The 16,118-nt window shown below is 42.6% G+C and overlaps 1 protein-coding gene across 12 annotated transcripts in view; it reads right to left on the bottom strand.

Annotated features, from left to right (window-relative positions):
• Positions 1 to 16,118, bottom strand: part of TRIM67 (tripartite motif containing 67) — a 39,424-nt gene that overhangs the window by 9,272 nt on the left and 14,034 nt on the right. For 2 of the 12 annotated variants that reach the window (XM_065680332.1, XM_065680335.1), the window contains 4 exons: positions 15,376 to 15,535; positions 8,815 to 8,960; positions 5,612 to 5,750; positions 4,264 to 4,567 (listed from right to left, as the gene is read on the bottom strand). In XM_065680332.1, coding sequence (XP_065536404.1) covers positions 4,264 to 4,567; positions 5,612 to 5,750; positions 8,815 to 8,960; positions 15,376 to 15,535 — 749 coding nt within the window. Of the gene's footprint in view, positions 1 to 4,263; positions 4,568 to 5,593; positions 5,751 to 8,814; positions 8,973 to 15,375; positions 15,536 to 16,118 lie in introns of all 12 variants that reach the window. The other 10 variants (XM_065680333.1, XM_065680338.1, XM_065680336.1 and 7 more) reach the window with 6 other exon arrangements.

Below are 16,118 nucleotides of genomic sequence, written 5' to 3'. Positions count from 1 at the left end.
CCACAAGTCTTTCACCCCTTCAGCAGGAAGATTGCCTGTTACTTGGTTGCCACCTCCCACAGTGAGCAACCAGCTCTGTCAGGATGAAGCCAGGGCAGAGGCAACCAGGGGCACTTTGCCATGCTGCTGCCAAAGAGGACGTTTTTTTGCTGAGGCTGAACAGCTGCTCTTCCCAAGCATCCCATGGTTTCCTTGGGAACAGTATTTTGAGGACTCCAGTGCTTTTTGGACTACAGTCACGGTCACTTCCTCTAGGAAGAGAGGTGGGAGAGTCAAAGTTTCTCACGCCTCTTTTCTCACAGTCCTGCACTCTTATTTCTGTGTGCAGCCATACATCTTGAGCGTGGAAGTGCTGTGCAATGCCTGGAAGGTTGGCTACCATGGAAAATACCATTGCCTGTGGCAGTGGAGGCTGTTATTCTAAGGTGCTCGCAACATCTTGGACAATATGCAGAACAGGATGGCATGGATTGGCTTGAGGAGTTAAGGATAGTATTAAGTTTCACTACTACTGAAAAAGAAACAAGTGTTTATGGACACTTTAACAAACCGAACAATTAGTTTAACTCTGTTAACAGTGTTTTAATCATAAGCCTTACAGTAACTTAACAACTGTAGCATGTCTGTTGTCAAGGACAGTATTTTTTAGTCAATTATAACATTTTTGTGTGATGAAACCCTGGCCTTGGTAACTCTGAAGTCAGTGAAGAGAGTCTCCTGATAGCAGGGTGCTTTAAGACTACACTCCAAGTTCTCCAGATTTCTACTTCCCACTGTCTTTCAGTATAGAACATTTTCAGCGCGAGTGGAAATTTCATTTCCATCTCTTTCTTTAAATAACCATGTAGTGGCTAGAGTATCGCCTACAGCATCAGGTACTCCTGCTCTTGGCAGCTTTGTCAAGGAAGGGATCTATTGCAATGAATGCCAGTGCCTCTTAGCAACAAGCATACAACATGTCTGGTGTGAACTGATTACTTCATAGGCTCTTAGAATCATTTGGATTGAAGGCATCTTTCACGGTCACCTAGTCCAACTCCCCTTCAATGAGCTGGGACATCTTGAACTAAATCGGGTTGCTCAGAGCCTCATCCAGCCTGACCATCAGTTTCTAGTGATGGCACATCCACCACCTCTCTGGGCAACCTGTTCCCCAGTGTTTCCCCATCCTCATTGTAAAAAACGTCTTCCTTATACCCGATGAAAATGTACCCTGTTTTAGCTTAAAAACATCACCCCTTGTCCTGTCGCAACAAACCCTGACAGAAAGTTTGTCGCCAGCTTTCTTATAAGCCCCCTTTGAGTACTGTAAGGCTGCAATGAGGTCTCCCCAGAGCCTTCTCTTCTCCAGACTGAAGAACCCCAAATCTCTCAACCTTTCTTCACAGGAAAGGTGTTCTATCCCTTTGATCATTTTCATGCCCCTCCTCTGGATTTGCTCCAACAGCTCCATGTCTTTCTTACATTGGGAGCCTCAGAGAGTACCCCACGTGGGCTCTCACCAGAGTAGAGAAGCAGGATCACCTCCCTTGACCTGGTGGTCATGCTTCTTTTGATGCAGCCCAGGATACAGTTGGCCTTCTGGGCTGCAAGTGCACAAGGCCGGCTCATGTCCAGCTCTTCATTCACCAGTACTCCCAAATCCTTCTTGGCAGGGCTGCTCTTGATCCTTTCATCCCCTAGCCTGTGTTGGTATCAGGGGTTGCCCTGACCCAATAGCAGGACCCTACACTTGGCCTTGCTGAACTTCAAGTGGTTCACACAGGCCCACTTCTGGTCCCAGTACAGACCTCTGAGGGACACCATTTGTCACTGATCTCCATCCTGACATGGAGCTGTTGACTGCTACCCCCTGGATGTGAGCATCCAGCCAATTCTTCATCCATCGAACAGTCCATCCATCAAATCCATATGTCTCCAACTGAGAGAGAAGGAAGTTGTGAGGGAGTGTGTCAAAGACCTTACAGAAGTCCAGATAGATAGGCAACATCCATAGCTCTTCTCTTGTCCACTAATACAGTCACTCCAATATAGAACGCCACTACGCTGGTCAGGCAAGACTTGCCCTTTCCGGAAGCCATGATGGCTGTCTCAAATCATGTCCCTACCCTCTGTGTGCCTTAGCATAGTTACTAGGAGGATCTGTTCCATGATCTTCCAAGGCACAGATTTCCAGGAACAATGAGGCTGAAAGGTACCTCACAAAACTATATCCCTGACCAAAACTGTTTTCTTAAATGCTTTGCTCAACCTGCTCTCAAAGGTTTTTACATTAGAGTCTTCTGTTCCTGCATATTCTTCCAGTATTACAGAAGTCATGCTAGTTTTTAAGGATGTAGACAGGTCCAACTTTGCATGCTGTGAGTGAAAGGATAAGGAAAGTACTCTGAACACGACAGGTCCCATGAACAGGTCTTTCAAGCTCCACCTCATCTTACCCTTGAAGCTAGTCATTTATTTATCACATAATTTATTCTTATAAAGATCAGGAAGCATGAAATGATGACTAAGACATAACCTCTATCACAATAACATCTGAGAGGCTAAAATCTGACAATAGATTTCCTTTGGACTGTGATACTGTGCTGTCATGCACATGTCTCCATTGGGGAAAAACAACTAGGCAGAAATAACAGTTTCCACAAGACTATTACAGCTAATGAGTTAAAAACCTGACCTAGTTGACTGTCACGGTTAAAAATATAATGCCTAGACCTAATTTCATTGAAGCGCATGTGATTTCATAAGACTACATACCCTGTAAGAGTGTACTTCACTTGAACAGCTATTCCATGGGTCTATCCATGCCTTGAATGTGTATGTGAAGCCTCTGTGTTTTATCCTGTGTTTAACTTGGAAACTATCATCAACAGAAAGCACTTGTTCTCTTGTTTTAGAAGGATGATTGGAAATCCAAAGTGTTTCCATTATTTGTGCTTCCCAGAAAAAAAACCAGCTTTTGCTTAGCTCGTGTGTTGCTTGCTGGTAGGAGCATGCTGAGGACCAAATCCATAAAATAGGTTTCTGGGACAGTAGTATACAGAATGGTTGCCAGTTTTTTTCCAGCAAACATAAGCTGTTTCACAGAGCATTAAAATTAATACAGCTTAACATTACTTCTGCCCTAAATCAAATCAAGATATTAAAGCGACAGAGAAACTTTTGATATATTTATTATACTGATGTTATTTTATTGTGTATTGTGTTAAGGTCTTTGGAGTCATTGAAAACATTCCAATTGACTGCAGATAGCTTTTGATCCAGCTACAAGGTTCCTCCACCTGTCTGTAATGAACTACAAAATCAAACTATGCTTCAAACAAAAACTCACAGCAATTGCAGTATAGTTATTTAAAATACTTCAGAGTATAAATGCTTTACAGCATAAACAACCATTCAACAGGAGATATTACAACCAGCTTTAGGATACAGTGCACGTGGGCATAAACTTACCTCTTTAAGAGATGATACCTGCATTTGAGCATTTGAAAATCACTGCAAACCTTTGTTTTAATTATTTGGTATAACAAACAACACCTAAGCTAGTGAGTGTGGAATATTTGCTGGGACAGGGAATAGGAATCTAAATCAAAATTGATTTCCTCTCTGCCACAGACCTGTTACATATCCCTGGTCAGTCACTTTATTTGTACATCAATCTCCCGTCATTGCCCTTAATAAGCTTTCAGGACTGGCAACAAACACCTGCATTTTGGACAGGAGATCTCCAGTGCTTTGCCTAATTATTCTGCAACCCTGCAGCCAAGATTTCTTCTAAGGAACAGAATCACAGAATCATTGAATCATAGGATGGTTTGGGTTAGAAAGGGCCTTAAAGATCATCGAGTTCAAACTCCTCTGCCATAGGCATGGACACCTCCCACTGGACTAGGTTGCTCCAACATATTTCCTGGAATCCAACACCTTTCTCCCAGCACTCCTCCAGCAATGAGAGAGAAATCCCATATCCCAGAGTGCTGCACTCTTGTCTGCTGATGCCGTGGGTGGGATGCGCAATAATGGGTTTAAATCACAGCAGGGGGGATTTAAGCTAGATTTCAGGAAAAGAACTGCTAACAGTGAGGGTAACAAACACCAGCACAGATTGCTAAAGTGCAATTGCTGTCACTAGTGATTTTAGAGAAGGAACAAAATAACTACGTTTAGCATGGAGATGGACCACGTGGCTTGCTAAGACCCCTTCCTCTGATGCAAAGCAGAAAAATTTATCAGGAATGAGAAGAGCATGCAAGTGGTACTTACCTATTGGTGTGAGAATTGCAATGCATGAACCAGCTGCGGTTGTTGTCAACATACATGGCCCATGCCTTGTCGTCCTTGCCTAGCATCATGTCCTTGACAACGTTAATCCTGGCAATGCCAAAGGCTGGATCTGGATGGTTGTCATACCTATCCACATGCAGTTCCCAGTAATGCACACCCTTGGAGAAGGCTGCTGTGCCAAGAACAACCCGGTCATCGTAGCTGTTGCAGGTGGCAGTCTGGTTGTCGTTCGACAGTACTATGTCTCTGTGAGCTGAGGAGGGGTCGAAGGTGAACCATGCCACTATGAAATGGGAAAACAAAAGGTAGGATTATGGCAGAACACGCTGTGTTCAAGGGTTGTCTGCTTCACTTCAGTGAGGAGGATGATATTCTGCCTTCCTAAAGGCCCCGCTGCACTTTCAGGTAATAAAGACAATCTTTTCTTGTTACTGTAGACAGCTACACAAGATTGCTTTGAGCCGTTACCCTGCTGGTTTTGAGCTCAGAATTGCTTTATGTTATCTGTGCTTGTTCCTCTGAACAAGGGCAGTGACTTTCTGTTCTGACACAGTAACAAGAAAGTCATTGAGGAGACAAAAGCTTCTTTATGGTATGGAAACTGCTCACATAGATGAATTGGTTCAGGCTTGCCTTTAATGGAAATGGAATTCCACTGTGTCCATGCTGGTTAGGACTGACTTTAGCAATGGGGGAAAAAGAAAATAAAAATCAAACAAAAAAAAAAAAAAACCCAGAAAATGCTTTTAAAGTATAAATATTTTATACTGGCCTATTTTGGCAACATAGCATGAAAGTGGAAGTGATAATAGCATGCACTTCTCGATTCATTACGATATCATTAATAAAGATGAACTTCTTGTAATGCCCATATGGATGTCAAGTATAATTACAGAGGAACAAGCATGAATTCCCATCTCTGTATTATCAAACCCTGCTGTGAAATTGAAGGAGTACTGAAGAAAAAGGCGAATTCCAAAGATGCATAGAGAAGAGGAGATGGAGTGGCATAAAAATATTCCATGTCTTCCATAACTGTTTCTGTATGCTAAACCAAATAGGAATCTTAGTTAAACCCCAGACTTCTACAGCCAAATAAAATTGCATGATTTGAAAAGTAAAGTGTTACTGATAATGGAAAATACCCCAAATTGCTAGGAAGGGAGCTCAGTCCCTTTGCATACTCAGTTCCTGGCCTCTCCGCTCAGACGATCCAAAATCTCCATGCGTGTAAGTGCCAGAGATACTAGTGGGTATAAAGGGATTCAAGTGTCCTGTCACTGACACCTGCAGCTTTTCATGTAGAAACTGGCAAAACCCAACTCACCATCTGACGTCTGTAAAATAACCATCTTGCTGTAAGGACCAACACCTGATGAGTTGAAAGCTTTGACTCTTGCATTATAGGTACTGTTGAAATGAAGGCCATCGATGGTGCAGAGAGTCTCCTTGCCAACGTATACTTCCTAAACATTCCAAAAAGAAAAAAAGGGGGGGGGGGGAGAGAAAGAGGGACATAGTTTAACTGCTTGTCTGTGCCTTGTGAACGTTATGTTAAGACTTCTAAATATAAGCCATAAGTGGACAGTTTCTCATTGCTTCCCAGGATGTAGAAGTTATGCTGTTATAACACAGTCACAGCAGCAGAGACATCAAGGATGGTTATCAGTGGAGACACTAAGGTGAAGATGAAGCTGGAAGGGTACAGCAATAAAAAGAAATGAGGAGGTCCACGAAGATGATCAGAGGGCTGAAGTACCTGTCCTATGAGAACAGGCTGAGAGAGTTGGGCTTGTTCAGCCTGGAGAAAAGCAGACTCAGGAGAGACCTGCTGGCAGCCTTCCAGTACCTAAAAGGCGACCTACAAGAAAGCTGAAGAGGGACTTTTTACAAGGGCATGTAGTGATATGGCAAGGGGGAATGGCTTTAAACTGACAGAGGGAAGACTTAGATTAGACATTAGGAAGAATTTCTTTACTGTGAAGGTGGTGAGGCACTGGCACAGGTTGCCCAGAGAAGCTGTGGCTGCCCCATCCCTAGAAGCGTTTAAGGCCAGGTTGGATGGGGCTTTGAGCAACTTGGTTTAGTGGAACGTGTTCCTGCACATGGCAGGGGGGTGGAACTGCATGAACTTTAAAGTCTGTTCCAACCCGAACCACTCTATGATTCTATGAAACACAAAAAGATCTTAATTTTTATCCTCCTTTCCTGGATATCTAGTCCAGAACATTGGTTTGGATGCTTGTCCCAGTGTCTGACTCACTGTGGCCATTCTTGTATTCATGTAGCATCCAAAAAGGAGGGCATGGAAGAATAAGTAAGCACAGTTTTATTCTGTTGGAAAGGTTGTCTTGTGCCTGTGTTAAAATATAAATTTGAAACCTGCAGACATAGGCTGAGAAGAAACTGTCCTCCTAAAGATTAGGATCACACGCATGACATGATGAAACAGCAACCAGGCAACAGAGACATCATCAAGGTCTGCAAAGATTTATTAAACAGCAAGCACTTGCCTAATATGAAATATTTCAGGAGGAGGAACATCTAAGTAAATGACTGAAGAGGACCAGTCAGATTATTCAGTCTATAAGGAAGGGAAAGAGCCCAGAAACATCATGTTTGTTGGAAGACTGAACAGAAAATAACAGAAAAGAAACAAATCCTGTCTTGGCAGCAGGTTGAAAGCTACAATTCCTTTCCAACTCCAATTTCTCTGTTTCTGTGAAATCCATAGATTTGTGGTAGCAAAGGCCTTAAAGAGCTTATGGCTGTGACCATGCAGACTGCACAGGCTGCAGTTCAGTTAAGACTCTAAAGTATATGCCTACGAGTAGATATTTTGACTGAGGCTCTTTGATATGAACCTAAAGTGAATTAAATATGTGATGAGTAAGAAAGGGATCACTTAGTTTACAGCGGGCCATGTATTTGTCCACTTTGCTATCATGAAGGCTGCTACAAAGAACAGAAACTCTTGGGTCCTGAGTTAGCTGATGATCTTTCATCAAGAAAAGAAGAGTTTTAATAGAATAGCTTAATTTATCTCTTGATGTTATAACATATGCTGTCCGTGAAAAAAAAAATTGTATTTGTAGAATTCTCATGTTTTCTAATCCATTTTATATTTTTACCACTGTTCATCTCCTGTGTTTATTCAGATAGATGCTCTCTGCTACGATGGAAGATAAAAACCGGTCTTTAAATCCACCCATCAAATACTGATAAAGTGCAGTCGGTGTAATTGCTTTTAGATATATAATCCTTCATGAAAAGGTTCAGCAAACTCTTATTGAAATGGCATTGCTAAGAAGCCTGCAGTTTATTGTTCAGTGGGTAAAACTGAGGGTCTATCTACCACAGCAAGCAGAGACTTCCCCTGAGAAGCTGTCACCCTAGATTCACAAAGGTACCTTTTCACACCTAAAGTAGTGAAGACCAGCCTCTTCAAAACCCATGTGAAGTGATACTTGGACCAGGGAACTGAGGAGACCTTCCAGAAACACAGTGCCCTCTTCAAAATGCCCTGCTAATATCGCTGTCTCTTCTTATTAGGTGCCTTTGCTGGCTATGGGTGTAGTGGTTTGGCACAAGGAGGCAGTTACTTAGGTGGACCCATGCCAGGCCATTTTCAGTTTGAGAAACCTTTAGGTTTCCAGTGAGAAGCTCCCAAAGAAATGCCATCACATGTTTTTGGCACAATTTCCCATTTGTGAAGAGAGCAGCTGTACTCCACAATAATCTCCAGATGCTTCCAAAGCACTAGCCCCTAGGGAATGCACTGGGCCAACCTGGTCCTGCAGCAACAGGAGCATGAAGCCTGACTGAGAAAGAAGGCACACAGCTTCTAGCAGGACATGGCTGGCAGAAAGCTGATTTAATTATTTCTGTAGTTTGTTTGTTGGGCCATGTTGAGAAAGCAATGGGAGCCTATAAGTACCCTGTACCTGCAGCCAGTAGCAAGCAGTCTGGAAGAACAGCACTCAGGATGCCATCCCATACTTACCAACACCATCATGGTGTGTCTGTGGAAAGCTTCTACCAGCCTGGTCTCATCCACTCCCAGAGAAAAGATTTAGAAATACCATATTTTTATGCAGGATCCCATTTTTATTCATAAAATCAGGAAAAACTGAGTTGCATTTCTGAACCGAGAATCTCAGCAGTTGAAATGGGGTGCTATGGACAGACAAGAGCAGGGGCTTTAAAGAAATCTCTGCTTTGTGGAATGAACCACTTTCAAGTCTTGTAGGCTAGTATGGGATTTTCTATTCTGGTACACCCCAGGGGAAGCTCAAGGCTGTCTTTGCCAGAGCCCTGATAATAACCTCAACCAAACTTCCCACCCAAGCTTGGTGTCCTTCTAATACGCAGCATCTGCACTGCTTTCTACATCCACATGATGGAAGCGGGGATGTTCCGACAACCCATATTTCCCTACCCCTTCTCCCCACCCTCAGACAGACACAAATCCATATCCTGAGGAAACTCACATACAAAGAAACATAAACAAATGCTGAAAGAAATCCTCACTCGGAATTGGCCTCCATCTCCATCATCAAGTTCCAAGATATAACCCTCCACCGGGTTGTGGGTCAAGGGTGGCATCCTCCAGGCCAATGTCACACTGTTGTTTCTGGTGCAACACTTCTCCAGCTGCAGTAATGGGACGGGTGGCACTGTAACAGGAACTGGGTACAGATTAGTGTAACTCTGCCCTTCCCCATTAGTCTGTGCCGCAAGCAGTGTGGCAACAGCTCACCTCCCTCCCCTCGCAGGGGAGTCAATATTCATTAGGGTCTGTTCTCCTCCTTGAAACAAAAGGCAGTATAAATGATATAACAAAATGTCATTACTTGGTTAGACAAACCATTTGGCTGAAATATGTAAACAGAAACACACCTGGACGTGCTTTTGGTTCCTCATAAGAGCTATAGGCTGGGGACCTCATGTCTGGTTCCCCTCCCAGGGGTGACTGGCTGGAAAAGCTTTCTTTCACACTAGAGCACTTTGCTCCTGCTCTCCCCCAAAGGAAACAGGGAGCAATGGTGGCAGGGGGTGTCTTGGGCCATGGGGCAACACGGGAGGTGTAGTGCTGCCAGGAAGCACAGCTCATTAACAAAGCATAGGGTTATTCACCAACCTCCAAGCACAGCGGCAAGATAGAGCCTGAATTCCAACTACAGCAGGAAAACAATTCTTCACAAGAGGGCTTGGTTTTGTTTGTTTTTAATCTAATTTAATACCACTCACCCAGTTTTCAGTCAAAACCGCCTTGGATATGATATCTTTATGGCAGCCATACTTAAAAAAATGGTTGAAGAAGATTGTTCCGTTTGCAAATTTTATCTGAATCCCTTGATTCAGGTAGAAAAATGAGACTGCTTGTGGCTCTCAGAAAACTGCAAGTGCAAAGTTATCTACCAACATCCCTTTTTAATGACTTGCTTAGGAGAAACACCAAGAGACTATTGACCAGACCAGCATCTTTAAAACAAACAAAAAAAAACCCCATAATAAAGCATCCGTTACACAGTGAAAATCCAGTCTTCTGGAGATGCATCTTACACACAGTGGAAATCGCACAGGCTAAGTGGGGATGTAAGTGATGCATAGACCCTGCCGCATCTTCTGCCCAAGGCTGAATTTTACCAGTCAGGATCATTTCTGCAGAGCTCAACCATGTCTTACAAGGAACTGAGTGCTCTGAGCATTCATTGACTTAGCTCTTAACAATGTCAGTTTGCTCTTCTTTTATCTACTCTGCTTTGAGCCTCTAGTTTATTTTCCTCCCTCTGTCTGAATGAGAACTAAGCCCCTGAGCTGTTCCTTTCGTCCAATTTTACCTCTCTGGATAAAAGAGGACTGTTCGTGTTTTGTGTAGCAAGCAGTCTGTGGGAAAATGGATGCTGCTGTGTGACAGGGCTGAAGCTTCACCCCCACTTTGGCAGTGACACAGAAGTCAACATCACACGTGATAAATAGTGCAGAAGCTACCGTGGCTTTCTGCTAGCATTATCCATCACTGCAGTGAACACGGATGGTTGGTAGCACAGAAGAATAACTGTGGTCTAAGCCAAAAGAGCTTTATAAATTAGCCCTTGAAGGCCTTTCTGTGGAGAGAGAAAAAAAAAAACACCTTGTTCCTATGCCTTGATATTTGATGATGATTCAGAGGGTGCTGTAAATAAAACCCTGCATGTTTTTCCACATGGAACGTTCAGTCTTTTCTCTAGGAGACCGTGTGTCTGGAGACGTTAACAGAAATGTGACAAGAGTCAAAAACCTGAAAACGAGGAGTTCAGAGGTAATGGGATTTTTTTAAGTGAACCACTGTAAGTTTAGGGTTTTGTCTGTGTTTGTTAGCATCTGTATTTCCAGTGATTGATGAGCATGGGAGAAGATTGGGCTGTATCTTCCATCCACACTCCTGTCACTTTACCTAACCAGTTAACCCTCTGAGGAGACATGCACTGGGTCCTCCCCTTTTTGAGACTCCCCCTGGCAAAACTGGATGAGAACCTAATTCCCAAAGTATATAAAGTACAAAACACCCCATCACCTCTGAATAAACCACTAACCTCTCCAACTCCCTGCAAGAGTCTCCTAGAAACACTGCCTGGAAGCATTCAGGGACTATTTATGTAAAGCACAATGCCAAAAAATAGGAGCAGAATATTTTGGGGAGGGTACATGTTTTAGGAGTCCCTTTTTATTATGGAAACAGGAATACCATCTAGGACTAGATTATGTTTTCATACAGTAAAGCACTGTTATTCCTACCTCCCGGGGAAGTTTGAATTTTGGCTCTACATGTGAGAGTCACACCTACTATGGGGAAGTTCCTGGGCTTCTTTACTGTGTCACCGGACATTTAAAATCAGCTTCCTACCGCCCTTGGGCAGGCACTGCTCAACTTGCAGTAGCTGAAGGAGAGGTAAGAAGCTCCCACCCGGCAGCTGTGCAGTTTTGCTGGATGGCACTTGCTGTGGCCGCCCTTCTGCCTCCTCCTCTGGATGCAGATGGGCAGAGATTTGCCTTGGTCCCAGATTCCCTCCTGGAGAAGAAAATGTGACTACTTGTAAAAGTCATAAGAAAGTGTGAAGTGAGATGAATAATTGGGACACTGGCGTATACTTCATAGTGAAGGGCAATGGGACAGGACTAAGAAAAGAAAAATACAGGCTAAGTGTCAGGAAGAAAAGAAGACTCAGATGTTAAATTACGGTGCTGTCCCACTTCTTGTTTAACTAAAGGTCCTCTAGAGAGATTTTGAAGGAAAAGATTAAAAATATAAAGGGACAAATGATACTGCATTGGCACAGCAAGATCTATTAATGAGTCTGAATGATATCCTGCTATTTAAAAGTGCTTCATGCACTTAGCTAAAAAATGTGATACTGATGTCTCATGTCAACTCAGCAGTTTCATAAACACATTGCTCAATGTGTCTCACAGCTGATCTCTCAGGATAGAGTAGGGCTGCTCTAAGATGCTGTCTGCTATTTGTCCTCTTGACAAGCAAGTTGTGCAAGGATGCCCTCCACTTTCCTAGGTTAGTTTTTAAAGGACTAAGTGCAGTGAAAGGATGGGACCCCTCAGAAACATGAAAACCTCCTTCAAAACTGCCATATGAACCCTCACATAGCATGAGTCACTGCTATAGGAAGTACCCTACAAATAGTGTTACAGAGAGAGAAGGAAAGACCACAAGCAAAGGTGTCCGTGACAATGCAGACAGAACCAGAGACAAAGCCTACGAAGGAACAGTTACTCTTTCATTGTCAGGGCTGTGCAGCTCATGGCTGGAAATGCAAAGATCTGCAACAAGAGATGTGTCATGGACTGGTTTGCAGAAGGAGTCACTCCTGACAAGGAGAAGTAGTGTATCAGTGAGTATTCAGAGGTGGTACAGAGAAGTAGAGAGAAGCTGTTATTTTTTCCTACTTTGTACCTAGTCTCTGTTTTGCAGCAAAACAAGATTGCATGACAATGACAATTCCAACTGTTTGAACAAAACAAACCTGGAACACGTATTTGCCCATAGTTTGAACTGAGGAACTGTGCTATACACATTGAGCCAGTCATCAAAGAGGACAAGAATTTTGTGCCAAGGCACTCGGAAAAAGCACTATAGAGGAGAAAACTTGGACAGAAGAAAGGGATCTGGGAAAGCTTATAATGCCATCAATTACTAGAGCTGTGTATGTGTCTCAGCATGTCAGCTACCCTGGTAAGCATGGGGCTCTTGCCAAAGGGCTATCAGTAAGACCCTTTGGTCAACATAACTGCTTAAATGTTATTTCTTCATCAATCATATTTCTGCACATTTCATTTGTTACCAGATTGCTTTTTCTTTCTGTAAAAAAGATCTTTATTTATTGAAATAAGCTTTAGATAAAGGCTTATAGAGAGTCCACCAGTAAGGTACATGAACCAGTCATCAAAGCAAATGCAATGTGATTTGTTCTCATTTTCATTCTTCGTTGTCTACCACAGTGAATCAATGTTTACTTACAAGCATGCTTTCACTCTAAATGACCCATGCAAGCTCACTGAGGTTGAATGAGGCCAGAGTTTGAAAAAAAAATATAGTCATTCACTCATGCGCTAAGCATCGATAACAATAGTACAGACCTTATACTGCAAAGCTTTTGGAACAAAGCAGCTCGCAGATGGAGAGGCCACGCTGGTCCTGTTCTCCTAGGCTTCCCTAAAACTCCCTTTGCAGATAGTCTCTTATGTCTTTAATGTATTTACTCTTGTCAGATGAACCAGTATAGTGACTTAATATCACTCCCCTTAACACCCAACATTTGGTAAAGACTGATGACCTGTTGGTGTGCTAGGGTAGGTAGGATTGGAGAAAGAGGGGCATACATAAAGGGACACATAGATTTTTCTTTCTAAAATTGGAGGCCCAGAAATATACAAATTCTGATGGCAATAAATAGCAAAACATCACCCTGCAACACCAGCTTCTCCTCACAGTCAGCAAAGGGGTGCTCCCAGTAAGTCTGGTGCTCACTGCTGAAATGTTGAGTTCTGTGTCGTACCTGTATTTCTAGATGCAAGACCCCTATGCATGAGAAGGTGATGCAGGGCTAGTTGAGGTCACAGAGGTAAAATTGCAGAAAAAAAGTGCCAAATTTCCAGACTAAGTAGTGCAAATGCATATAGATTCAGTGACATAAACTGGAGAAAAATACAAATACACCTTTATACACTAAACAATTCTCAATGCCTGTGAATGTATGCTTGGGATGCTTTAGTGGCTTGTTCTGCTTGGGCACACAGAGGTGCAAGGCGAAACAATGCCATTGCTTATACATCCTCAGGAACTGTGGCCGGGTTAATGCCATTTCCACCATACTTTGCATGGTATGTACACGGTCACACCAGTTGTGCTGACCAACTGGATGGGACATGCAACAGGCAGTCCCTGGTCAAGGCCAAGGTAGATCAAGGAGAAGCCCTTCATGAGGGTTAACTGTTAAGGTGCTTCTGGGGAGCAAAGCCCAAGGGTGTTCAAGCAGTCCTCTCCTCTCTTCTGCTCTTCAGATTGTGTCTAGCTTAGTAACAGAGCTTCACTGTGATCATATGATAAATGAGAGTGTAGCAAACAGCACTATCTTTCATAAAGCTCCAGTGAATCTGGCTCAATTAAAGTCTCGTAAGTCTTCGAGCTTAAAGACAGATGAATGTCCAAAAGCCAAATACCTAAGCTGCTCTCACCTCAACTGGCCTCTGGTTAATTAACAGTCTAACTGGATAGTTTAACTGCGTTTTTATACTTTTGGGAAGGAGAGTGGTGGGAGATTAGTATTGAATATATTGAACAATTAATATGGCCAACATGAAATCTAAACCGAATAAAAAAGACAAGTGCAGACAGTATTTGGAGAAGTTTCATCAGTGATACTCTTTTACTCTTGACTCTGCTTTCCTGGCTGTCAGCGTTTCAAAGGGGCAGTTCGCAGGTGTTTTTTGAGTAACTTTACCACAGCCTGTTTATGCCAAGATGCAAACCATTCTCTGTGAGCAGACTTTGGCTCTTAACACTTTATCCGTTGTTCCTCCACATATTCATCTCCCAAATTATCCACCCTAATTACTTCATCTTGGGTCCCGTAGGTTCAGAATTAGGCCCAGGGAGAACAGATAAACTGAACAGAAATCTTTATGCTTGCTTGGAGGCAAAAAAAAAAGCAAATCCGACATCACAACACTATTATCCTTAACTCATTCATTGGCTTCTGGCAGCCTCTACCCTGTCACCCGATGTATAATTAAGGCTTGAATCAGCACTGGGGGAAGCTAATGGCATCATTCCCAGAGACCACAACAGTCTTCAAACCTAGCTGGTCTATGGATCTATCTAATTCTGATGCAGTTCTCATCCTGCTCCATATAAAACCAAGCTCATTGCAAGTGCATGCTGTTAGTATCTTTTTTCTTTGCCAGTGGCATTTACTGTTCATCAGCTTCTGCTTTTAAATACTTTTAAAAATCTTCTTTCCCCTTAGTATGTCTCTTAGAATTATTCAGATAGCTGGAATCAAGGAAAGATTTAGCCATGGAGTTTCTTTCCCCTTGGGAATCTCTGCCTCATTATTTGTTTTAAGCTGGGCACTGTTTACAGCACAGTCCAGTTATAAGTCAAAGGGTTGGGTTTTTTTTCCCTATTCAAGCATGTATGTGTGTGGGGGGGAATATTTATTTACTACTTCAGCTGTTTCTAACAAGATTGGGGTAATTGGTATTTCAAATTAACCGTGTTAAATGAAAGAATGCTGTAAAATGGCATAAGCTTTCATGCAGCTGATGTCTGTTTAATTTTCAAAGCTGGTAAACAGCCCTTCTCTGAAGAATTTATAGATATTCTCAATCTTTCACTGCACCTGGTATCTCTGCTGAGCTTGTTCAGCGAGGTGAGCACACCTTTCTAGGAAACACCCAGTAACCTGAATTTGCTTGAAAACCTTTTACAACCACCCAGCAATTTCAAGTCACCCCTTTCTCTTCTCTGGGCACCCCTGTCCCTCCCGGCACATATGCATGAAAACAAGAAAAAAGAAGATAATAAAAGCTCACCCCTACATTTCATCTGAATAAAATCCAGCTGGTGAATTGACTGCAGCAAAGGTTCGCTATCCAGAGTCAAGTCAAACTCAGCAGACACTTTTGGCTCCAAGGCTCCTTTGACCCACTGTTCCTGAGATACCTGAACACGCTTGATTAAAGCATCTGAAATCTGAAAGAGAGTTATTGGGCTTATATATTTATATTATTTATAATGAAATGGCAGATGCACACATTAAAAGTGACAGAATGTCTGGGAGATACAGCACAAAGAAAGCAGGAATACCACAGAACAACAGCTGAGATGGGATTTGGTTATTTTGGTGTTAGGTCCATTTGTGTTGCATCCTTTCATCTCATCTTTTCAAAACAAATCTCATCTTAGGGTAGGAAAGTAAAAATCACATTTATAATGCCTGTTAATACTGTGTTTCGTTTCATGCCTCTGAAGGCCACATATACTTCTGCACTCTGTTCTCTGATCTGCACAGTCTAGTTTTGCTCTCCTGTTTAAAACGCAGTTGCACAAAGAGAGGCTTAAATGTTAGAGGGTCTCTCCATTCAGTACAGATGATTCAGTTGATGAAAGCTGAAAGGAATTAGAAAAATCACATGGGAAGGAAGGTGCATATTTCTCACAAGAAGGGTGCTAAGTTGTCAAAGAATATGATGGGTTTTCTATGATTACATCAAAACTGAATTTCATTTTTAAAGCTTTGCTCTAGCTAAGCCCACAGACAACTAGGCCAAATGTC

This window comes from Lathamus discolor, chromosome 5 (genome assembly GCF_037157495.1).
Source record: "Lathamus discolor isolate bLatDis1 chromosome 5, bLatDis1.hap1, whole genome shotgun sequence".
NCBI lineage: Eukaryota > Metazoa > Chordata > Aves > Psittaciformes > Psittacidae > Lathamus > Lathamus discolor.
This window is presented reverse-complemented; position numbering and strand designations above follow the sequence as displayed.